General features: G+C 33.5%; 1 protein-coding gene and 1 long non-coding RNA gene across 6 annotated transcripts; one reads left to right on the top strand and one right to left on the bottom strand.

Annotated features, from left to right (window-relative positions):
- Positions 1 to 4,278: 4,278 nt before the first annotated feature.
- Positions 4,279 to 17,947, bottom strand: LOC114308346 (EG45-like domain containing protein). Of its 5 annotated transcripts, none has more exons than XM_082894671.1 (6): positions 17,769 to 17,947; positions 15,008 to 15,037; positions 8,490 to 8,663; positions 7,826 to 7,959; positions 7,227 to 7,527; positions 4,279 to 4,472 (listed from the first exon to the last, which is right to left on the bottom strand). In XM_082894671.1, the coding sequence occupies exons 1-6, from the start codon at positions 17,846 to 17,848 to the stop codon at positions 4,466 to 4,468; spliced, it is 726 nt and encodes a 241-aa protein (XP_082750797.1). In that variant the 5' UTR covers positions 17,849 to 17,947; the 3' UTR covers positions 4,279 to 4,465. The 5 variants fall into 5 exon arrangements, with proteins under 5 accessions (XP_082750797.1, XP_082750799.1, XP_082750800.1 ...); XM_082894673.1 differs by having other exon boundaries at positions 15,008 to 15,075; positions 17,769 to 17,939; XM_082894674.1 differs by having other exon boundaries at positions 15,008 to 15,078; positions 17,769 to 17,935.
- On the top strand, positions 8,556 to 9,108 carry LOC114308347 (uncharacterized). Its single transcript, XR_003645442.2, has 2 exons — positions 8,556 to 8,692; positions 8,845 to 9,108. It is a non-coding gene; the product is annotated as an uncharacterized LOC114308347 (long non-coding RNA).
- Positions 17,948 to 26,694: the final 8,747 nt, after the last annotated feature.

Raw genomic sequence — 26,694 nt, 5'->3', positions numbered from 1 at the left:
AGTGAAGTTCAAACTGCATTTTTGAGTGGAAGGCACATTATAGATGGGGTTTTAATTGCCAACGAAGTGGTGGACTGGTGGAAAAGGTCAAAGAAAAAAGGTCTCATCCTAAAGCTGGATTTTGAAAAGGCGTATGATTCCGTAAATTGGGAGTTCTTGTTCTCAATGATGAAAAACTTCGGTTTTGGAGAGAAATGGGTGGGGTGGATGAAGACCTGCATATCCACAGCTCGAATTTCAGTACTTGTAAATGGCTCACCAACTTCTGAGTTTTCTCCCATGAAAGGGCTTAGGCAAGGAGATCCGCTCTCTCCTCTTCTCTTTAATATTGTAGCGGAGGGTCTGAACATTCTATTGGAAAGAGCTAAGGAAGTGGGACTGATTAGAGGAGTATCCGTAGGATCATCTGAATTGACAATTACACATCTACAGTTTGCCGATGATACCATTATTTTTTGTGAAGCGGAGTGGGAGGAAGTTGTAGCCGTGAAAAGAATTCTAAGGTGCTTTGAGTTGATGTCTGGTCTCAAAATAAATTTCCACAAAAGCAAGGTTTGTGGTGTAGGTGTGCAGGAGGATATTGTTCAGGTCTTTGCAAACAAACTAAACTGTCTCAGTCAAAAGTTGCCAATGAGTTACCTGGGGTTACCATTAGGTGCAAACCCAAGGAGAAAGGCTTCTTGGAAACCTGTGCTAGACAAGTTTAAGAGGAAGTTAGCTTCTTGGAAAAGAAGGTATTTATCCTTTGCGGGCAGAGTAACACTTATCAAGTCCGTCCTGTCAAGTTTGCCAGTTTATTTCTTATCAATTTTTAAGCTCCCAGTGGGCATTGCAAAAGCCCTTCACAGAATTCAAGCCAATTTTCTTTGGGGAGGATCTGAAATCAGGAAGAAAGTACACCTAATTAACTGGAAGGAGGTATGCCTAAGTAAAATTAAAGGTGGGCTAGGTGTGAGAAATCTTAGCCAGGTAAATGAATGCCTGCTAGTTAAATGGTGGTGGAGGTATGGTAAGGAGGAGTCAGCGTTGTGGAAACAAGTGATTTGTAGTAAGTATGGAGGTTTAGGTGGTGGTTGGTGCCCATTTTTTTCTAGTTCAGTGTGGCTATCACATACGTGGAAAGATATATTGTCAGTGGCTGTAGTTAACACTAACCTGCGTGATTTCTTCTTGCGAAACTACAGGCTAGTTGTTGGAAATGGTAGAAGGTTGCATTTCTGGACTGACAGGTGGTGCCAGAACCAAAACCTGAGTGTGTCTTTTCCCAGACTATTTACACTTTCAGTTGACAAAGATGGAAAGCTGTTTGATTTTTTTCACCGAAGAGTGGCAGACCCCGACTGGAATCTGGTTTTCAGAAGACCACTTTTAGCATGGGAAGAGGAGGAAGTGCAAAAACTAAATGATCTTCTGCAGAGTGCGCCTAGGCTCAATGAAGGGGTGGTAGATTCTTGTGCTTGGCTAGGCCATCCGTCTGAAGAGTTCACTGTGGCATCAATTTGGAAGTGGATGGAAGCAAGTCAAGGGGTGGACTGCACAGTCACTAGGTGCATTTGGAATAATATAGCCCCACCCAAAGTTCAATTCTTGAGTTGGCTAGCGTGGAAAGGAAGGATAAAATGCTCTGAATTCTTGCAAAGAATAGGAGTGTTGAGCCCAAACGCCTCGGCTGTCTGTCTGTTCTGCAGATCTGGGGTGGAGTCCGTAAATCATGTTTTTCTGCACTGTCCTGTCATTTGGAAAGTGTGGGCCATGTTAGTGAACTGGTGGAATTATAAGTGGGTTATCCCTGGATCAGTGGAGGGACTACTCCTGTCGTGGCCAGGCATAAAAGTGAAGAAGAAGTTGCAAGCTGTTTGGAAGATTATACCTCTAACAGTCATGTGGTCTGTGTGGAAAAGCAGAAACGATTGTTTATTTAATAAGGCACAACCGGATTGGAAGGCATTGGTAGAACTGATAAAGGCTAGAGTCGCGTTGTGGGTTTCTACATCATTAAAGGGGTTTAACTATTCGGTGCAAGATGTTATCTTCAACCTGAGTCAAGTGTGTCACTGTGTGTAATTAAGTGCTGATTTGCTTCTGGTTTTGTTTTTTGTGGTTGGTTAGTTGGTCTGCTCTGAAGTCTGTGTTGAGTTTGTCATAATTTGGTTCAGTAGGCTTAATGCTGTGCGATTCAGTTGTCAAGCCAGTGGAGTGTCCATCTGCATCTCTGCTCTTACTCAAGGAAAGGTGTCTGGTTTGTTTGTTTGGGCTGTTGCTAGGCAATGTAGCTTAAGGCAAATCTGCTCCATCTGTATGCTCCAGCAGTGGTGACTTCTGCAGTTCTGTTGCAAGGATAGGTGTATGGTTTGTTTGTTTGTGTGATTTACTTCAGACCCACAGGTCTGCCATGAGGTTGCAGGTTGCTGTTTGGTTCTGGTTTGGACTGTTTTTGGACTGATTACCTCTGTCTTCTCTGGGCTGTTTGCATATCTGTGGGGTATGGTGGTAGTCTCTGATCTGAGGGCAGAGGTGTAGCCAGTTGGATCCAAGGGAGTTGTGTCTGGGCTCCTGGAGACTTCATCCAGCTTTGCATCTGTGCTGAGTTTTGGTGATAATGTTGGTGCAAATTTGAAGCATATCTGCAGTAGATTCAGAAGTGTAGTGCCCCAAATTGTGTAGTCTGCTAGCTCTGGGGACTGATCTCTAGCTGAGTTTTGTTTAGCTGTATATGCTGATCAGTCAGCTGTGGTTGTCCAAATGTTGTGTAGTCTGCTGCCTAGTTTTGGTGTTAGATCTGCTTTGTTCTGTTTTTTTTCCTCTGTAGTTTGGTTGTTAGCTTCGGTTGCCTTTCTTTTTTCTGTTTCTCTTGTCTTGTTTGTTGGCTTCTCACCAACTGGCGCTTGGAGCTTCTGTTAGCTTCAAGCTCCTCTTTATTGATGTTCTGTATCTTTCTTGGTTCTTTCATCAATAAAGATTTTCTTTGCCGATCAAAAAAAAAAAAAAAATATCGTTAAAAATAGTACACATTTTAGGGAATTGGGATTATTGGTACAATTGGTTATTGTAACTTGTAATTCTTTGCGAAAGCTTGTCTTGAGCATTTTTTGATAATCCGATCTGTTTAGATTATAAAATTTATTGAATAGATTATCTATATAAAAAATTAAATTGATTGGACATTTACAGCCCTATAACAATAGCACATTTATTTATTTTTTTAAATAAACGATTAATATAATTTTGATATTTAAAAAAAAAAATTAAGATCTGATAATGAGCTTATAAATGCCTAGTTAATTTAATTATTTGCATAAATAATATGTTTGACAAACATCATAGCAAGGTATCAACCCTGAAGTCTAGGGACAGAACTAGGATTTTATTATCGGAGGAGACAAAAGAAAAATATTTTTTTTCACCAAATACACAAAAAACACATGTATGTATGTATAATAAATAAATTATCTATACATAAAAAAAAAAAATTAATATCATAGAAGTAATTTCTAATAGGATGAATAAGTTTTTTTTTTATTTATATTTTTTTTATGTAAAATAGAAAAAGAATTCACGATGGAAGAAAAATAACATATATATTTTTTATACTAAGGGTCATTTTATGTATAAAATAATATATATATACATATATATAAAATTTATGACAAACAATAATATTCACAAAAACAGAAAAACTAAGACCCCGTAATCTTCTCTTAATCCTGTCCTACAAAGTGATAGCAACATCCCCATATCCATCTTTAAGATGCATTTCTTACTGTGTACTTTTTTTTAAATTTTTTTTAGAGAGGTGTGCAATATATATTTTCCAAGGAAAGGAAAATATCTTTTAAATGCATTTCCAATTTAAAAAAGGTGTTTGATTTTTTTCTTTTCTTTTATCGACGAAAGTTTTTTTTGTTGATGAAATTCAATAGACAAGCATAGTTGATAAAATTCCTTATTTAATCCCATTGTGTTTGGCTCATAAATTTAAGTAAGAATTTGAAAAGAAAAATGAAAGAGGTGGATGAATTATAGCTATATTTCATTCACATTTTATCTAATTTTTCTCTTTTCATTTTCATTTTCAAATTCCTACCAAAATTCACGAACTAAACATAATCTAAGCTCATCAAACAGAAATTATTTAGTGTTTTGAGAATATCACGTGATTGTATGTCTAACTAATGGTATTTTGTCATTTTCCCATACTATCATTTCTCCTTGCTATTGAATGGATAACATCACCATAGTAAAAATATTAAAAATACTAAATAATTACTCCGCCGAAAGTGTATGGAAAAATTATTCTTGCTAGGTCATTTGTTATTGAGCAAATAAAAATAAAAATTAGGAACTAATATAAATTATTCAATGTCTAGGTGGAGACTATGGAGAAAAGTAACAAAAGAACGATCATCAGCTCCCTCCTATAATAGTTGATAGAATTATACATATATGTCTTTTGCTGTTGTCCACTTCAAACCCTGCACATGAAAAATTCCGTCAGGTCAATGTGTGAAGACGAAAACACAAAAATACAAAACCTAATATACCCTCTCTTGTCTATTCTTCTTGGAAGTACATTAAAATTACTCATGTGAATGTTGAAAATAATTACTAATTGACAAGGGTAATTTCGACTGTTGACAAATATCTTAATTAACAAGGGTGATCTTAATTAATTAATCAATAAATTAATTAATTTTTGCTTCTTGTGCTGTTACATTTATAATGGAGTTTAGTATTGACTTTTTTAGTGGTTTTTTTTTTTTAAATTTTTTTGAAATCTAAGAAAACTGTGCGTATAGAAACTTTTTTTTGTAAGTAGAAAAAAATAGTAACAATAAGCCAAAAAGTTGGCTTATTTAGCTCACCCCAAGGGGTTTGATTAAGGAAAATAAACATATACAGTGAATTAACAAAATCGTAAATAACCTAAGTCTAGTTGAATAACATATTATTCGAGTCTGGTTGGAAAACTTAATGAGTTTTAAAATGTATTTTAAGTTTGACTTGTGTATTTATGAAGTCGATTTTAAACGAGTTTTAACCATACCAACCTCGAGTAGCTTGGTTTTGTTGTAGTTCTTGGCAAACTGAGTATTTAGTTGTTTGTATTTGGTTTAAAAAGTTAACGAATTTTATGATATATTTAAATTTATCTTATTTATATAACCAATTGATCTTAAATGAGGTTTGACATTGGTTTCATTTAGGTTTAACTATAAATTTTTGTTAAAAATTCCAAGCCACATGATTTTTCTTCATTCATGTGGAGCTTACGTGGACTTCTTGTGGAACACATGTAGAGTTCATGTGTTTATGTTCCTTGAACAAAGATTTGATGATTTTAGATCTAACTAAATCAATTAGAACTTATAGAGGTAAATGTGTCACAATTAAAATTATAGGGATCAAAATAATCACGAATCTCTTTTGTTTGGTTCTATTTGATTCACATGATTAATAGTGAAAGGATTAACAATCTATAAAATTAATGTAAGATTGGTTATCCACTTAGATTAGTGAGATAAATAATTTTCACTTGTTCACATTTGTTTTGCAATGGGTATGAAATATATAATTCAGATAATATGTTTGTTTTGAATCATTAATTGTAGAGCTAAACAATTCACAATTTTTGTTGGACTGAACGTCCATCAAAACCAACCAAGGCATTTGGCCTCATGGTTGTGTAACATAGTAAGGTCTCGGGTTTAACTCCTATGAAAATGAGTTTGGTATCTTTTATGGTGATGTTTATCTCTCCCCTATTTTTGGAGTTGGACTAAATAATAGTGAAGTTATTGTTAGGGTTGTGCTTGGTAGGCTTTATTGATTTTCCAACTATTGTGGGTTAATAGTCTGTTTAATGATATAATATTTTTTATACTTATAATTATTCTCTTATCGATTGACGAAAAAAAGAATATTCATTGGAGTCTAATCCGAATAATAAAAATTGAAACCAAAATTAATTACTTCAATCTTATGTTGTAATCTCCTAATCAAACAGAACTTCTGAGTCTAAACTTTTGTTGCATTTATTTTATTTATAGCAAAAAGAATAATTAATTTCATTGTTTGTAAAGATGCGTCACTAATGACGCACTCAACTTGGCATAATATTTAAACAGAAACATGACCTAATTAATAATTTCGATGTATAAAAGGGTATTGTCCAAATCATATTTAGATATGTATTTAATAATCATGCAAACCTTTGCGTGATTATTAAAGACATGGGACATCTAAATATGATTTGGACAAAACTAAATGAAAACTTGAAGGATAACAATAATAATAATAATAATAATAATAATAATAATCTACTATGAATGCTGCAAAATGAAAACAATTTCAATAGAAGAGCGTCGATGTTCAAAGAAAATGAAGAATAATGCAAGGAGGCCCACACCCAAGTATTTTAGTGATGGGCGTGGGTCGGTTGCGACCATGAAATTTTTAATTCGCTATTCGTGTGTTAGATTGGTGGATTGGAGAAAATCAATCCGCATCCATCCGCTAATCTGTCGGATGCGGATTGAGCGGATTGGCGGATTGAGCGAATCGGTTTGGCGTTTTAAAATTTTATAAATTTTCAATATAATTCAATTTGTGCATTTCCTAAAAAAAAAAGTATTACAGTTAAAGACTTAAAAAAGTATTACAATCACTGCATATATATCTCTGTGTTATTACATCTATATATGTTTTTAAAAACAAAAACCAATCAGCATATATCATCTTTTTTATTTATTATTTTTAGAGCTAGATTTAAAAATAAAAAAATAGATAAATAATACATTTATTATTTTCAATTCAAAAAATATATTCAAGTTAATTTTTTTTTTCAATAGAATATTTAATTTTTTTTTCAATTGAAAACACAAATCAAATGTCTAAATAAATTGAAAACACAAAGTTTTACAAATTATTAGTGGTATTCGCGGTTTGGCGGTTCAATTGCAGTCAAAGAAACCTTAAATCCACTATCTGTCTAAAACTAGACGGATTGAAAAAAATCAATCCGTAACTGTCCGCTCGTCATCACGCATCCGTCCAAAATACGGCGGATCGAATTGGTTCGATTTGTTTAAGAGGATCGGTATATCTGCTGTTCCCCTTGTTAGTCTTATTATCTCGATAGTTGAGAATTTGGGTTCGACTCTCTTAAGAGGACATAATGTTGTGATATTTATAAATTCTCCTACCGATTAATGCAAAAAAAAACTTACTGTTGAAATTCAATGTTAATGGATGGCGGTGATCCATTGGCAATTGCTCCAAAAGCTGTAGTAGAGAGAACCATGGTGGTTCCACCCCTTGAAGGCCTTGAAGCCGATGTTTGTGCTCTGTCTACTATCTTCACTTGTATTGTTTGACTTGGATTGCAACTATTTGGTGCTGCTGCACTAATACACCTCACCAAGTATTGCCTCCCACAAGCTGCCCCATTGTCCCATATCCCCTCTCCGGCTGCTGCGAACAGATTGCTTGACGGAAACTGAGAACCGTCGTTGCCGCTGCACGCGGTGGCTGTTTCAATCCAACCACCCGACGACAACACATTAAAAAAAAAAAAAATCATGTTTTGAAAATTGGGTTAGGATTTTCTGTCTCTAAATTTTTTTTTTTTATTCCTGTCCCGATTGAAAGTCATTTACATGGGTGCGGAATCTATAAAAAAGATAAAATTCGGTTCATGTGAGACAGTTGTGTTCAGTTTTGTAATCCATTTCCGTTTACATCTTTTTAAAATGCAGAGGGTTTGAGTATGGAAAGAATTGGTTATGATTTGTTAATGATTGATTGTAATTGTGGAGTGGGTACTTACGTATATATGGTGGGGCATAGCTGGCAGTAGTGCCGACATCGGCAAGAGAGAGATGAGAGATATGCGTAAAAAATAGCAAGAAAAGAGAGAGGCATACAAGGAGGAACTGCTGGGGATTCATCGACATCCTCTTCCTGCACAGAGAAAAAGTGCTTATAATCTTTACATACATGTCTTCAGTTTATATATATACAATTTACATACTATTGAAAGTCAACTCATTGTTTTTAATAATGTAGAAGGTTTCAACTAACATTGAAGGCTGAGATATGAATATGAAATAGAAGTTCTGACTTTTTGTTTTTGGTTTAAGATTTTGTTAATTTGTGCTCTCTTAATATATATTAACGGTTAGTATACACAATGTATATTCAATTTAAATCACTACATATTGTGTGTCATTTAAGGATTACTTAACCCAAGTTCAAGTTCCATTTTTTTTGTTTGTTAAATGGGTTGATTAATTGTTTTAACTTTAAAAAATACAACTGCAATTCCTAGCTCGAAAGTTACACGGCTAGAATGGCCCGACTTTTATATACACCCTCATTTCTTATTACATCTTCATTTATTTGTACAGCCCATCTCGTTTAACCCACACATTCCATTTGAAGTTAAAAAAAAAAAAGAAAAGGAAAGAACCCAGTAGAGAGAGAGAGGAGACCCGTTATCGGCGATTGAAGTGTTCAAAGAGTATAGAGAGGAGCCGACCGACGGGTGCTGGTGCTGCTTCTGTGTGTGCTTCCGCTTCTGCTGTGTGTGCCGACGGCAGCTGCAGCTGCAGCTGCTGCTGTGTGTGGCAAACGGTGCGCCGCTGCTGCTGTGTGTCCGAAGGGTGCTGATTTTGCCCAGGAAAAAAATAAACAAGTATTGAGTCTATTGAGTCTTGTTTAAAGTTGATTTGATTAACTCTGTTTGCTCAGAAAAAACAATGTTTATGTTTATGTTTATGTTTACGTTTATGTTTATTGATTTGATTTGATTAACAAGTATTGAGTTTATGTTTATGTTTATGACAGAGGAAGGTCTTCACACATATGAGAAGGATGACAGAGATGAGAGGGATAACGAGAGAGATTCACAGAGATGAGAGGGATGAGAGACAGTGTATTTCGTTTCATATTGTGTTCGTTTTGAGCTTATAGACACAGATAGGGAGGACAGAGAGAAAATATCGCTTTTCGGGCCAAGTTGGAGCCACCACTTTCGAGCTACCAAGCAATTTTGTAAAAAATAATATTACTTGCATTTACAAGTGAATAAACAAAATAATTTTGGTAGTACTTATATACTTGCTTTTTGGATTTTTTTAGTTAATGCACTTAGGAAGATATTTAAAAAAGGGTTCGGTTGAAAATTTCAATTTTGAATTTTATTTATGCAAAGCCGATGCATTAATTTATTATGCCTACAAGAATAATGTCTTATGAAATAACCAAACCACTTCAATATATATATATATATATTATTTTCTAAATCAAACCCAAATCAAACCATAATCTCTCTCCCCTCTCCCTCTCCCTCTCCTCTCCAACAATGGCTTCAATCAACATCGGATCTCGACTCTCCCCTTCATCTTCTTCAACCAACCGCCATTGTTGAAGAAGATTGCAGATTTTTTAGACAATGCATATATATAATATATACATGTGCAGCACTAGCACTGTAACAGATTTTATGGATCATGGATCATATGAATATATTAGTCTGTATGTCTATATATATATGTAGGTATGTATATATATTTGCTGTTGAAGGAAGCATTGAAATGCTATATCCCCAATTGTCAGTGATTATTATGAATTTAATCACTTTATATTTGATTTTAATTGACAATTGATTGTAGTAGCATTTAATAAATTGTTGAAAACTGTTTCTTGTATGATCACATTGTAGTGGTAATGCAGGTGAAATTAGTTTAAGGGGGACACTAGAGCTATAGCTAGAGCTACTGGAAACACACACAAAACATATGCTCTCTCACAAACTTTTTTGCAGTCAGCAATTTGACCAAGTTAAGTTCAAAAACATGTTTATGGGTAGAGGGTAGACCAACGGATCAGATAAAATAATTTGGGATAAAAAATTAAACAGATAAAAACAATGGATAATGCTTGGGACCCCCTCACCCCTTTTGTCACGTGGCGGGTGGTGATTGGAGGAGCAGGAAAAAAAAGAAAAAGAAAAAGAAAAAGAAAAAGTAACCAATGAGAAAGAGAGGGGGTCAAAGAGGGTGGGGAGAAAAGGAGGGATGAATCATTGTTGAAAAACAATTTATAAATTAAAAAGGAAAATGCCCCAGACCCCAGTGGGGGTGGGTGACCCCACCACCCCTACTATTTTTTAATTGGCTCAATTTATTTTTTTATTTTTATTTTTTTCAAGTCTTGCTCTCATAGCAAGACATGTGGAGGTGAGGGTGCTGGGGTCCCTAGCACCGTTGAATAAAAAATTTGAATAGATAGATCAAATCTTTATTTTTTTTAGAAACTCATAGAATTTAAACAGATAGAGAGAGAAATTCATAGATTTTGAACAGATAGGGAAAAAATTGAACAGCTAGATATAAATTTGAACGGATAATAAAAAAAAGTCAATAGATCAATTAAGGAGTAAAATCGAAAATAAAATGTTTTTCAAAACTAATAAAATGACTTCTCACCAAATTATTTTACAAATGAGATGTCTCTCCAACAAGAATATCCACGGAACCTAATGCCTTATATCCTCTTTAAATTGGATTTATCACCAATTTACTCTTAAAAAATTTATTTTTTTGTGATTAAAATTTTTTGATGTGACATATAGATTTTTTTTAGATAATGAAAAATAACTTCGTGATTTTTTTACCCTCTTTAATAAAAGTTTATTTTAACATGGTACTAAATGCTCGCCAATCACTTGAATTAGCGAAGGAAAAATCAATTAATAATTATTTAGTAATTTTGGAGTAATGTTCTACTTTATTTATGTAGTGACACTTGTCTTGTTATCTCTTAAAAATTAACATAAGAGTGACGAATCACTATTTAAATTAATAAAAAATCAAGTTGATTCAGTAGTTGTTGTTTTAGGAGTATTAAATAATTTTTTTTCCAGAAAAATCGTTTAATTGAAGCAGGTTGACTATAAATACATTGACTACAAGAATACAAAAATTTTAGTTACAAATTAATAATTCCACAGGGCAAAGCCGAGTTGTACTTAGTTTACACGTATATGCAAAAACTAGAGCAGAGTTGTAATTAGTTCACACAGATATGCAACAATTAAAGCAGAGTTATACCTAAAATTTTTCTGTTCTTGTAGTGAATCTATATATAGTCGACATGTTTCGAGATTTTTATATTTAAAAATTCCTATCACAATGTGTAGAGGGCTCGAATTTTTTGAATTAAGAAAGGTAAGTAAATTATTTAAATTGGATTTGAAAACTAAAAAAGTTTTAAAATATATTCTTCAAGAAGATTTGAAATGAGTAGTAATCGAGCCGATTACAAGCGAGCTCAAAGTAATTTTACTGATTTAATGAATTTTAAAATGAGTTTAAATTTAACTTATTTACATAACAAATGAATTTCAAATTTCAAATCAACTTTTACAAACCTTATCATAAGTAGAGTTCGAATAACTGTGATTTGAAAATAAGTCGAGGAAAAACATTAACTGAAGTTTTGTCAATTATTTATTTATTTATTTTCATTTGTCACCAAAAAATTTCCATTTAAATCGAAGATCTAAATACATTTGGACAGGAGGATTCTTAACCAACATCTCTAATGATATACTACACTTAAAAAAAAAATAAAAAAAATAAAAATAAATATAGCATTCAAACCTAGAAGGTACTGTTAAATTAATTTTCATGATTCATTTATAACTGCAACATTTGGTGGCAGGGGCATCTTCAAAATACAATTCAGCTAGAGGTTCATTTCTAGAATTTTTAAGGTCAAAAGGATAATTATAATTTAAAAGACCATTATATTCCATTTTTTTTTTTATCTATTTATTGTTCACCTATCAATTTACGTATGATTCCATTATTTGTTCATGTATTATTTATTTGTCGACCTAATATACTTATCTGTCTATATGACTTTTCCAGCAGTGGGGCTACTATTGGAAAAAAAAATATTTTAAAAATGTTCCTTTCACCAAATAATTTCATTAAATATATTTTTATCACAAAAAAGGACCAAATCTTACACCAAATAACATATATATGGCTCCATGGGCATATACTTTTCATCAGTTATTATCCATAAAAACAACACGGTTATGGGTTGGCAGTTGAGACCTATTCTCATCTCGTGAGCATTGACATATCTGTGCATACACATTTATGGATACTTAGGTCTCGTTTGTCAAGTGACTTTTTTAGTCAAAAAGTCAAAAAGTTACTAAAAAAAATAAAAAGCCAACAATTCATACTAAAAAGTCAAAGATTCTGTTTTCTCTCTACTTTTTGCATATCTTTTCGTAAAAAGTCAAAAAGTCATCCCAAACATACTAATTTTTTTTTACCTTATATTTTAACTAAATAGCCAAAACATTACTAAATTAACTTGTTCCTAAATGAAGCCTTAGTCATTATACGGCTGCCGACTTTTATAATAAATTCATATAGATAAGGTTTACTTTAATGTTCGTATTACACTTCTCTCATTTATATATATAGGTTTATTTATTTTACCTCCATGTGGCAACTTGTATATTAATTATTTTTAAAAAATTAAAATGAGCACCGTTGTTTTGTTTGATTCTCACACCAAAAATGTTCATTATGATTGATTTTGATTAGTGCATGATTTTGTGAGTCATAAGTATGCATTAATCAAAACCGAGTATAATGATGATATATTACTATGCAAATTAGCATCATTTTAGTTTTGAATTTTGATAATTTATTGTGGGTTTTACTAACAAATGTCAATGGGTATACAGAAAAAGAAAAAAAAAAAGAAAGAATTTGTAGAATATAAGACAATTTTTACTAATTTAAAAATAATCTTTTATTCAATTTATAGTTTTTTTTCACTAATTTAAAAATATTGTTTTACACAAATTTCAATATTACAGATACGGTTGTTACTATTTACCATTTATTATAACCTTATTCTTAAATTAAAAATATCTATTGAATACAAAAATAATCTTCTAGAAATAACATAACATGCACGCTCACAATAAAGGTTAAAAAAAGGAAAATTTACTATTTAGAGTGGATTTTGAAAAATTATTATACAAATGTGAAAAAGATAATGATTTTAATTATTAATATTTATATTATTTTTTATTTTTTATAAATATTTTCCCTAATCAGCACAGATATGTATTTCTCCCTCAAAAAAATCCAAACCCACATGCTACATCAAAATATATAATAAGACAATAATTTACGAATTAGTTAATTACACCAAACTAACAAGTTTTACTCTATGAAAATTTAAACATGGTAATTTTTTTAAAGCATAAAACAACCTAATTTATTTGTTTTATTTTTTTGTCAATCGATTGTCTATAAATATAAACAAATTACATTAAATTAGATAATCAATTGTATAAGAAAGTCCTACCATATATATGTATAAAACAACTTAACCACCATTAAAAAAAACACACACAATCCTAACAACTACATCAATACAAGAAAGTGTCACAATAAGACTTGAACCCAGTAATTGAACAAGTCTAGTTAGTTAACCTTTTTTTTTTTTTGAAACAGCAAGAAAAAGACTTTATTGATGGAAAACTAGTACAATGTACAAAGTGAATTACATCAATAAAGACAAGAGGGAGGTGCAAAGGCATCACAATGGGCTAGATCATCCCAACGAGGTTGGCACCAAACTAGCTCATCCTATCATTTGCTAGCACCCCCAGAGTTGGTGAGGGACCAACGAGCAAACACCAAAATACAAAAAGACCTTGCAATCACCCAAACCCAGCATAACACTCTCGAACCTCTCTCTATTATCACCACTATTAAGAGAGGTCCTTAAGCAACCAACAGAATTTTGTTCTACCTGAAACACTCCCAGGACTCCCAGGACTCACACCAATTCAGACCATCACAGCCCTTGAGTTGGCATAAGAAACCTACTGCAGGACATAACAGCCCACCTTATCCATCCACCTGCAGGACCACACCCAAACTTACCCAAATTTAAATAGAGAAACATTAACTCTAACACACATTATTTATTTATTTATTTATTGGCATCAGGGTGTTGGTTCAAAACTCGACTAATTCTCAGAGGTGCACAAGCCCACCGTAAGAAATTTTCCGTAAGTGCACTACAATTAATTCAAGTGTTTTCTCCCAATCTGATGGCCCTAAAGGATTGTTAACATCTAAAAAGTTTTGATCCCTAAACCTTAGAGGGAGCACACTCCTAAAACTCAAGATCTTACCACTAGGCCAACCCTTAGAAGTTTCCCGCAACTCTAATCCACATGTTGCACGCTTGAAATCAATATCAATATATAATTGCTTGCTACAAAATATTCAACAGCTTTAAATTGTAATAACCATACAATCCGTTTGGATTGATTGATTATGAGAGAAAATGAAAGAAATGGATTTCCCCCATTCTTAATTACTTGTTTAAAATACTAAAGAGAAGAGAAGTGAGAAGAAATGGATATAAATAGAGACAAATTCATTTCTCTTACAACTTGCTTTTTGAATCTCTCTAAATTTGGAACGATTATTAATTTTATAAAATATCAAAATTGTCCATCTAAGTACTAAAGAAATATAAGCATAAAAGGTTATTTTGATAATATAACTTGTAAGAGTTTATTTTATTTTATGTAGTCTATCGAAATAAAATTGAAGATAAACCGGTATCTTTTTTTATTTTTCTTAGTTTAACCAAACAATAGGACAAAAATCACAATCTCTTCTTTTCTTTTATTTTCCCTCCTAATTTAACAAATCATTTCTTTCTCCCCTTAATAGCCAAACATATATAGTAGAAGAAAAGACTAGGCCACCAGCACAACAAAGTTTTTTGTTTTTTTGTTTTTTTTTTTATGACCAGGTGTCAGACTAACTTGCATGCATCTCGATTAATTCTGTTACTCATGTAAATGGCCCTCTCCATCTGGATTGGGCAGAACCCACGAGCGTGGCACATATATAGCTATGAGAGAGAGAGAGAGATGGATACATACCTTGTGGAGCTTTTGGTGTGGAGAACAGGCCTGTGAAGATGGGAGGTGAAAAGCTTCATACAATACAACTGCTGACTCATTGAGAAATTTACATTAAACCAATATCATTAAAGAAGGTAATTTTTTTTTTTTTAAAATCAGATTGCTAAGAATATTGTATAGATAGGCGCACTTCAAAAAGAATATTATCTCTATATATAGTAAAGTTTGTTAAAGTGAAAGTTGGGCAATCCTTATCCTTAAGCAAATAGTCTGAATGAGATAGCTTGTTGTAACAAAATATATACATATTCCTTTGAAGAATGAGTTGTCCAGGTATTTCAGTTACATGCTCAGGAGAAGCAACATTTCGAACTGTAATATTATTTTGATATTATGATGTTTGAGTGATGCACAAGTTATCTCAACCAGTGAAAAAGTAATCTCTAGTAAATTTCATAATTTTAAAAATTATCGAAAAATTTGTTGAGAAATCCATTTCTAAGGGAGTGTATGGCATTAGATCCTATGATTGTTTCATTTTGTATGTAACAATGTGATTAATGTAATTATTTGGTGAGAAGAATAAATTATTATCTTTAAGTATAATTTTTTTTTTATTTTTACTCGTTGTTGTTTGACCGCCGGTGGCCAGAAAAGTTGCTGGAGGTGGCCAGTTGCGGTTGGTGGTAGTGATATAGGCAAATAGGTATATTAGGTGGATAAATATGTAAATAGATAGGTAACCCGTAAATAGATAAGTCATATTAGACAAATAAGTGAACAAATAATTGATAACTGAAATAGTGGACAAATAGGTAAAGATCATATCATCTTTTAAATTGTTATTATTCTTATCTGTATGGTCTCTCAAAATATTAAAGTTTGGAGTTATTGCCTAAAAAGTTATAAAATTAGATTAATGGCCCAAGTGTCCAAAACTATCCAATTGTTATATATATTTTTACTAGTGGTAACCTGTGTTATACACGGGATATGAAAAAAATTAATAACATAAGTTTTACATAAATAATATAAATAGTTAGACTTTCATATGCAAAATACAAGACAATTTTTACTAATTTTAAAATAATCTTTTATTCAATTTATAGTTTTTTTTTCACTAATTTAAAAATATTTTTTTACACAAAATTCAATATTACAGATACACTTGTTACCATTTTCCATTTACCATTTATTATAACCTTATTCTTATATTAAAAATAGCTATTGAATAAAAAAATAATCTTCTAGAAATAACATAACTTAACATAACATGCACGCTCACAATAAAGGTTAAAAAAAAGGGAAATTTACTATTTAGAGTGGATTTTGAAAAATTATTATACAAATGTGAAAAAGATAATGATTTTAATTATTAATATTTATATTATTTTTTATTTTTTATAAATATTTTCCCTAATCGGCACTAATATGTATTTCTCCCTTAAAAAAATCCAAACCCACATGCTACATCAAAATATATAATAAGACAATAATTTACGAATTAGTTAATTACACCAAACTAAAAAGTTTTACTCTATGAAAATTTAAACATGGAATTTTTTTAAAAGCATAAAACAACCTAATTTATTTATTTATTTTGTCAATCGATAGATGATTATCTATAAACAACTCGGACCACCATTAAAAAACAACAAACAATTTTAACAACTACATCAATACAAGAAAGCGTCATAATAAGACTTGACCTCTCAATTGAAAGTATGCAAGGATGTTTAATTGAATTAGCCCAGTTGGTTAACCTAATTTAAAATAGAGAAGCATTAACTCTAATACACAAATTTTTTTTATTGGCATAAGTGTCAGTTCAAAACTCGGCTAATTCTCAAAGGTGCACAAGTTCTCAATAAGAAATTTTCCGTAAATACACTACAGTTAATTCAAGAATTTTTTTCCAATCCGATGGCTCCAAAAAATTGTTAATACTTAAGAAGTTTTGATCCTAAAACTTGGAGGGAGCACACCCTTAAAACTCAAGACCTTACCACCCAGCCAACCCTTAAAAGTTTTCCGCAACTCTAATCCACATATTGGACGCTGGAAATCAATATCAATATATAATTGCTTACTACAAAATATTCAATAACAACTTTAAATTGTAATAGCCTTACAATCCGTTTGGATTGATTGATTTTGACAGAAAATGAAAGAAATTGATTTCTCCCATTCTTAATTACTTGTTTAAAATACTAAAGAGAAGAGAAGTGAGAAGAAATGGACATAAATAGAGAAAAATTCATTTCTCTTCCAACTTGCTTTTTGAATCTTTCTAAATTTGGAATGATTATTAATTTTATATAATATCAAAATTGTCCATCTAAGTACTAAAGAAATATAAGTAAAAAAAGTTATTTTAGTAATATAACTTGTAAGAGTTTCTTTTATTTTATTTTTTGTAGTCTATCAAAATAAAATTGAAGATAAATTGGAATCTTTTTTGTTTTTTCTTAATTTAACCAAATAAAAAGGACAAAAATCACAATCTCTTCTTTTTCTTTTTTTTTTCTTTTCCCTCCAAACTTAACAAATCATTTCTTTCTCCCCTTAATATCCAAACATATATAGTAGAAGAAAAGACTAGGCCACCAGCACAACCAAGCTTTTTTTTTTTTTTTTGACCGAATGTTCAGACTAACTTAAGTGCACCTTGATTAATTTCAAGATTCATGTAAAACGCCCTCTTCACGTAAATTGGACAGAAGCTACGAGCGTGGCACATATATAGCTATGAGAGAGAAAGAGAGAGACGGATACATACCTCGTGGAGCTTTTGGTGCGGAGAACAGGCCTGTGAAGATAGGAGGTGAAAAGCTTCATACAATACCACTGCTGACTCATTGAGAAATTTACATTAAAACCAATATCATTAAAGATGGTAGATTTTTAAAAAAAAAAATCAGATTGCTAAGAATATTGTATGGATAGGCGCACTTCAAAAAGAATATTATCTCTATATATAGTAAAGTTTGTTAAATGTGTAAGTTGGGCAATCCTTATCCTTAAGCAAATAGTCTGAATGAGATTGCTTGTTGTAACAAAATATATACATATTCCTTAGAAGAATGAGTTGTCCAGGTATTTCAGTTACATGCTCAGGAGAAGCAACATTTCGAACAGTAATATTATTTTGATATTATGATGTTCAACAATAATTCATCCCACTAAAAAACATCACCACTAATAGCACTAATGCATTAAAAAAGTAAAAAAAAAAACAAAACTACAATTCTAAGACCAAAACATCACATCATTAATGACGGGACCCACTGCCACCTAATTAGTGGGAGCACTTAGTGCTCCCAAGCATTTTTCTATAATGTTTAAGTGATGCACAAGTTATCTCAACCAGTTAAAAAGTAATCTCTAGTAAATTTCCTAATTTTAAAAATTATAGAAAAAATTGTTAAGAAATCCATTTCTAAGGGAGTGTATGGCATTAGATCCTATGATTGTTTCGTTTTGTATGTAACGATGTGATTAATGCAATTATTTGGTAAGAAGAATAAATAATTATCTTTAAGTATAATTTTTTTTTTTTTTTTACTCAATGTTGTTTGACTGTCGATGGCTAGAAAAGTTGTTGGAAAAAATAGTTTTTTTGGTGACTTTAATTTAATATTAAAGTGTGGTGGCTTTAATTAAATATTAAAGTGGATCCCAACCATCTATTGTGTTGGGTCTAAGTGGGCCAAAAATCATTGAGAATTGAATAAGAAATTGCCAAGAAATTGCCTCGTGATGTTAGATTCATGAATGAGATTTTAAAGGGTATTTAAATCATTTTTCTTGGCTAAAAGGTTTAAATCCTTTGGACATCCAAACTATTCAACTTTTTGAAAAGGGGCTATAGATGTTGGTTAATGGTGTTTTAATGACCAGCCTTAAAGGCTGGAGGCTCTTCTTCTCTCCCTATACATGTATAAATTGAGACCCTCATGTCAAGTCTCAATATATAAATTTTTGCTTCCATTTTACAAGTCAGTTTGCCAGGAAGTTCCTACAGTGAGAGAGTGCTACCACAGTTTTTGTTCGCTAAGCTAGACAGAGAGTGCTTCTGCCGTAGCTGGTTTTTGACCGTCGTATCCTGGGAGACAGATGCCAAGATTCCTCAATCACTTGACCCGTGAGGCGGCGAAATCTGTTTTAAGGAAACTGCTACCGTGCAGGCTTCGATTTGGTTTCTTTACCGTTTTATTGTATTATGTATTTCTATTGTAATTTAGTTGTAATTATCAGCATATGTTCTTGGTATATAATTTTGATTTTTTCATAAATCTATTTATTTAATTTCATAATTTGGACAACAAGTTTAAAACAGATTTTTATATATTTTCTATGAAATTGATCGAATAGATTTATATAGACAATTAGGTTAGCTTTGTATAATGTTACTAGGAACTGTTGCAGAATTGATCATTGTTTCAATGATACAAAATATAAATTTGCATCTTTAGAGATTCAAGTAATTTATATGAATAAGCCATTGTTCCGTTTTCTGTAGGTTAATTGCCGGTTCATGATTTTGCTTCTTTGTATGCACATAAAACTATTTTCATGCCTTCTTGCACTAATCCATCCTTCTGAGTACATTAATATATTTTTGTTTGCTAGTGAATCGATCCATGTGTGTCTTAGACATATTGCATGCTATTGCTTCTGTTATTTAAGTAGACTATCTGTACTAAAGAGAAAGTACACTGTTTGTTTTTCCTTTGGAAATTCAATGATTGTAAATTATGCAATGTTATTCTCTAATTGCTTAGTCTAATTAGAATGCTATATCATAATTTACATACTTAATTGTATTAGTATGATCTTATTCTATGCGTATGGTTCATCATTCCCCTACCATGATTTGCATGAATTTTAAGGTTATAAAATATAATTTATGGATGTTACAATTTTGACATGCTAATTCTATTCTAGTTTTTAATTTGTTACATGCTTATTATTTTCTAGATTAGATTACATAATTAAATTTTTTTTAGAATTATTTGCATATGTTAATTGCTGAATGGTTATTGGTTTGTAACTCTTGCCTATTAATTTTAGTTTAATGTATTTTGGAGTTATAGAGTTTTATGAATTGTGTACATGATTAATTTGAATTTAATTGGGTGCATTAATTTGAATTTAATTGGGTGCATTAATCTGAATTATCTAATTGTGTGCATTAATTTTTGGTTTTTATTTATTTATTTGGAGTTACAAGTTTACATGATTGTTGTGAATTAATAACTCATGATTATTAAATTTTATTTTAAAGTTATAATTTAATTTTGAAGTTACAAATTGTATTTTGTTTTGGTACCTCATATTAGTTGGTTACTTATATAATTAATAGTTGGCTAGATGGTTTCATTTAATTTATTATATTTACTTTTTTCTTAGATTATTTATTTGTATTTTGTTGTGGTTTGTTACTAACTTTCTTTGTAGGCATACCAATGCGAAAGGGAATGGAAAAACAAATACAAAACCAAATGAATAGTATTTGGGATATAAAAACAAAAATATTTAGACTACTAACATTTGTGTTGAATAGGAATACCTAAGCGTGGAAAGGCTTTTGGACTAAATAGAATCCTTAAGGATTTGTTATTTTATTTAAATGTTTGAAGCATGTTTGCTTGAGATGTAGTTGGTTTGTTTACCAATTTATAGTAGCAGGTTTTATTTGCTTATATTGTTGTAGCAATTGTTTTACATTGCTTGTAAAAGTTTTGGACCTTGGTTTCTTTTAACCTAGTTCATCCCTAAAAAAAATTTAATTCTTAAAATTATTTATTACGGATTAAGAGTCAACATGCTCTTGAAAGTTTTGTCAAAATGTTAACTGAGTTTTAAGTGGGACCGATGTGACCCCTCTAGTCTTTCTGGGAACTTTCTTGACCATGTTCGATTCTAGGCTTTGTGGTAAGACAAATTTTGAATTAACTTTTCATGTGAGGGATTTTCTAAGGGTTAAGTTTAATTTCTGGAAACACAGAAGTGATATTCTGGTGTAATTTTCAGAAATGACAACTATCACTGATGCTGCTGCTACTGCTAATGTTGGTGGGGATCTAAACCCCGGGGCAACTAGGTTGCCAACCCCTACTGCTGTGACCTCTGTGGTCAACCCTAGCGTTACTCCGGCTGTTCCGGGAGGACCGCTTAGTCACCATGAGCGCCCAAAAAAAATTGATGGGGTAAACTTTAAGAGATGGCAGCAAAAGATACTGTTTTACTTAACCACACTAAACCTTGCAAATGTTCTGAGCGAGGATTCTCCAGCCGTGGCAGAGAATGAGCCAGACAGGTAAAAAGTCATGGCGCTTGACACATGGAAGCAGACAGACTATCTTTGTTGGAACTATGTGTTTAACAGCTTGGCAGACTCACTGTATAGTGTGTTTTGTACCAAGAGCTCAGCAAAAGAGTTATGGGAATCTCTGGACAAAAAGTACAGGACTAAGGGTGCCGGGGCAAAGAAATTTATGGTTGGTCGGTTCCTAGATTTTAAAATGGTAGATTCAAAAACTGTGATAAGCCAAGTCCAAGAGTTCCAAGTGATCTTGCATGAAATTCATGCAGACGGAATGCCTTTGAACTAGTCATTCCAAGTTACTGTGATCATTGAGAAACTTCCCAATGGTTGAAAGGATTTCAAGAACTACTTAAAGCATAAGTGCAAGGAAATGTCAGTTGAAGACCTGATTGTCCAACTCCGAATTGATGAGGATAATAGAAAGAAATGAGGGAGTACCTCCTCAGTAAAGGCCAATGTCATTGAGCATGGAAAATCTTCTGGGGTACAGAAGAAGCCCCCTGTGAACAAGGACTCTAAGGTGGGGCCAAGGGGAGGTGTTGCAAAGAAGTCGGCTTATAAGCTGTAGGAATTTGGTTATCGGTTCTTAGGAAAATGCTACAACTGTGGTAGCGAGGGGCATTGGGCTAGTGATTGCCGCAAACAGAAGAAGCCATACAAGACTAAACCTCGTGCTTATATGGCAGATATGTAAGAGCGCTCCCATGATGAGGATGACATGCACTTGTCTGCTGTTGTCTCTGAGGTGAATATGGTGGGTTCAAATCCAAAAGAATGGTGGATTGATACTGGGGTTACACGCTATATCTGCTCCGAGAAGAAGCTGTTTACAACTCTCGAATCGATTACAAACGGTGAGAAGTTATTTATGGGAAATTCTGTTACCTCTATTATTGAGGGGAAAGAAAGGTGGTCCTAAAGTTAACCTCAGGAAATGAGCTAACCTTGAACGAAGTCCTGTATGTTCTGGACATTCGTAAGAATCTTATCTCAAGGTCTCTTTTCAGTAAACATGGTTTTCGCATGGTTTTTTAGTTTGACAATGTCGTTCTAACCAAGAGCAGAATGTATATGGGTAAGGGTTATATATTGAAGGGTATGTTTAAACTCAATGTAATGACTATTATCCCAAAGATGAATAAAGGTGCATCTTCTTCTGCTTACATACTTGAGTCTTCCAATTTGTGACATAGTAGACTAGGACATGTGAACTTTGAATCTTTACGTAGATCAATCAAGTTAGATCACATACCATCTTTTAAGATTAATCCGAAACACAAGTGTGAAACTTGTGTTGAAGCGAAGTTGACAAGATCTTCGTTTCATTCTATTGAAAGAAGTTCAGAACCGTTGGATTTAGTGCATAGTGATGTGTGTGACTTAAAATTTATACAATCACGTGGTGGCAATAAGTACTTCATCACTTTTGTTGATGATTACACTAAGTATTGTTATGTCTATTTGCTCAAAAGTAAAGATGAGGTTATTGACAAGTTTATTCTTTATAAGAATGAAGTTGAGAATCAAGTAGGCCGCAAGATTAAGGTTTTAAGAAGTGATCGTGCTGGTGAGTATAAATCTCCGTTTATTGAGATTTGTGCTCAATCTAGGATTATCCACTAAACCATAACGCCTTATTCTCCTCAATCAAATGGGATTGCTGAGCAGAAGAATAGGATGCTAAAGGAAATGATGATTACAATGTTGATAAGTTCTGGATTGCCACAAAACATGTGGGGGGAAGCAATTCTCTCTGCGAATTACATTCTAAATAAAGTACCCCGGAAGAAGGTGGACAAAACGCCGTATGAGTTATGGAAAGACGTTAAGCCTTTGTATAAATTCTTACGAATGTGGGGGTGTCTTGCAAAATTGGCGATTCCTACCCCAAACGGGTTAGGATAGGCCCGAAATCCGTGGATTATATATTCATTGGTTATGCACATAATAATAGTGCATATCGGTTTCTTGTACATAAGTCTGAAATTCCAGACATACACAGGAATACCATAATGGAGTCAAGGAATACATGTTTCTTTGAAGACATTTTTCCTTGCCGAATCCATGAAGGGGTTCCGACATCTTTGGAGTAATTTGATGAGCTTGCTAGTGATGATGATCATGTTGATGATCAAGGTGATGATCAAATTGAGGTTTTAGATGAGCGTAGAAGAAGTAAAAGGGCTAGGATGTCCAAGTCTTTTGGTCTAGACTTCTTGACTTATATGATTAAGAATGAACCTCAAACTTTTCACAAAACTGTGACTTCTCCTAAGAGTCCTTTATGGAAAGAAGTGATCAAAAGTGAGATTGACTCCATCTTACGGAACTACACTTGGGAGTTGGTAGATTTACCTTCAGGTTGTAAGCCTTTAGGCTGCAAATGGATTTTTAAAAGAAAGATGAAGGCCGATGGGTCAATTGACAAATATAAGGTGAGGCTCGTTATCAAAGGGCACAGGCAACGAGAAGGCTTGGATTACTTTGATAAGTATTCACCTGTAACTAGGATAACATCTATTCGCATGGTGATTGCGTTAGCAGCTTTGCACAATCTTGATATACACCAGATGGATGTAAAGACAACTTTCTTAAATGGAAATTTGAATGAAAAAATCTACATGGAGCAACCTGAAGGGTTTTAAGCTCCAGGGCAAAGCAAGAAAGTCTGTAAACTTGTCAAATCATTGTATGGTTTGAAGCAAGCGCCTAAACAATAGCATGAGAAGTTTGACAACGTAATGTTGTCAAGTGGGTTTAGAATCAACGAATGTGACAAGTGTGTTTATGTCAAAGACACTGACAGAGGTTATGTCATTTTGTGTCTATATGTTGATGATATGCTCATTATAGGTAGTAACAATGAAATGATCAAAACTACCAAGAAGTTGTTAAACTCTAAGTTTGACATGAAGGATATGGGCATTGCAGATGTTATTCTGGGAATTAAGATTACCAGACATCTGGCTGAATTGTACTTTCTTAGTTTCATTATGTTGATAAGATACTTGAGAAGTTTAGTGGATCAGATACGAGTGTGTCATTGACACCTGTAGACTTAAGTCTACATTTTACCAAGAATAATAAAGAGAGTTTCTCTTTGTTAGAATATTCTCGGGTAATTGAAAGTTTAATGTATCTGATGAGTTGTACTAGGCCGGATATAGCTTACTCGGTTAGTAAGCTTAGTAGATACAAGAGTAATCCCGATGCTTCTCATTGGAAGGGCATTATGCGGGTGTTAAGGTATTTACGCTACACTCGGGATTATGGGCTGCATTATACTCGATATCCAGCGGTGCTAGAAGGCTATAGTGACGCGAATTGGATATCAGATATAAAGGACTCAAAGTCCACTAGTGGATATGTGTTCACTCTTGGTGGGGTAGCCGTGTCTTGGAAATCTTCTAAGCAAACTTGTATATCTAGATCAACGATAGAATCAGAGTTTATTACTTTAGATAAAGCAACGGAAGAAGCTGAATGGCTTTGCCATTTCATTGAAGATATTCCACGTTGGTCTAAACCTGTGCCAGCTATTTGTATTCATTATGATAGTCAATCTGCAATTGGTAGGGCACAATGTAATAAGTATAATGGAAAGTCTAGACATATCTATCGTAGACATAATTCTATACGACAACTACTCTCGAATGGAGTTGTCTCTATAGACTATTGTAGACACCCTATTTTTGACCGTCCTCAAGACTTGGACGTCACCGCTTGAACACTCGGTGATCATCCATGTTCGTGTTTGTTTTGAGTTCCCGGAGGTCTTGGCTACGCGCCTTGCCTCCGGATCTCTCGACTTGCTTGTTCTGTGCTTGGTTTTACACCAAGGACTTGCTTATTTTTGCATTTAAGGGTAGAAAGTAGCTTGATAGCTACCCCTGATACCCACCGGCCATGGCTTGAGGCCATCAGTTGTGTTTTGAGGCTACCGGGCATTGGTGAAATATACCATTGGCCGGTCGGCACTTAGTGTGGTCGGCCGACCATCTGTTTGGCCGATGGCCTCCTTTTCTAGCCGGTGCCACATTTTTGCCTTTTTCAAGCATGGTGCATGCCAGCTGTGCCAGCTGGAATGCACGGACCCTCCTCCTCATGCACGAGTGTGGCTGTTTTGTCCCTTTTGCACCTTTTTGGTCTAACTTATTGAGGAAGCTTGGACCTTTGTCTTAGCTTCCTCAAGAAGCTTGGACACCTGTCCCAACTTCCTAAGGAACCTTGGCCCCTTTGCCTTGGTTTCTTTAGGAAGCCTTGACCCCTTTGTTGCCTTCCCTTGGAAGCTTAGCCTTTTCCATTGTCTATATAAGGAGACCTCCCCTCTCCTTTGTAGGGGTTGAGCGAAAAAACCAGAGCTTACATATATATTATGATATATATCACATTCTCTCTCTACATCTTCCTCTCTCTCCCCTTTTGTGTGTGTTAGAGGCCCCAAAAGTGTGTTTTGACCTTAGTTTTGCACTAAGTCACCTACTATTACACCATACTTCGACTTTGGAGGCTTTGAGAGTTTGTTCTTGAGGTTTTGGGGTGGTTTTGATCAGAAGAAGGGGCCTAAGCTTGCTGTTCTTGAGGTGTTTTTCAAGGGTAATACTTTTGCTTTAGATTCCCCAATCTTGCACTAGTCTTTAACCTATCTTGCTTACTGATTTAGACTTTGTGTATAACTAAAAAAAGTCTTGTATTTGCATCCTTAAGATACTTCATTAAGGTTGTTTTGGTGTTGGGGGTCGACCTCCCCCTCTAAGGCCTTGTTTGGCCCTTTTTGTGCCTCCATTGTTAAGCTTTGGTTACTTTGGTGTATTGGCCTTCTCACCACTGAAATCCAGTGGATTTTCAGTGGTGAAGAAGGGGGTTTGATGTCTTGCATAGGGGAGGAACACCCCTCTCCCCTTTGTGTCTTGTTTGTCCATGTTTTTGACTCATAAGGGTAGCATATGTGCTTGGGTGTTTTTGGCCCCATTTCAGAGGTTCTTGGATGTTATTTGGTCATATGTTGCCTCTATCTTTGGTTGGATTTATGGCCCTTTGCATGCATATCGTGCTTGCCTTACATTTCCCCATTTTGCCTAAAAATGTGCCTTGCATTTAAGTCATGATGCTTGCATGCTCTAGCTTAACTTCATGAAGGTTTTAGCATTATTTTGCCATGCTCAAGGACTGTTAGGTGCTGATTCAACCATGTTTGCCATGTTTGGTATAATTTCTATGTGTTTTGGCTTGTGAGCCTTGAGTGTGTAAGCCATAAGCATGCCTCATCTGGTCTATTTTCAGTGATTTGGAATCATTTTCCATGCCATTTTAGTCCACGTTTTATGCTTGCATGTTTGCATTTTGTTATCCTTTCAATGCTTTGGAGAGACAT

The sequence above is a fragment of the Camellia sinensis genome, chromosome 11 (genome assembly GCF_055761805.1).
Source record: "Camellia sinensis isolate YWXY chromosome 11, ASM5576180v1, whole genome shotgun sequence".
In the NCBI taxonomy this organism is placed as follows: domain Eukaryota; kingdom Viridiplantae; phylum Streptophyta; class Magnoliopsida; order Ericales; family Theaceae; genus Camellia; species Camellia sinensis.
Note: the sequence above shows the minus strand (reverse complement) of the source record. Positions and strands in the feature narration are given on the sequence as shown.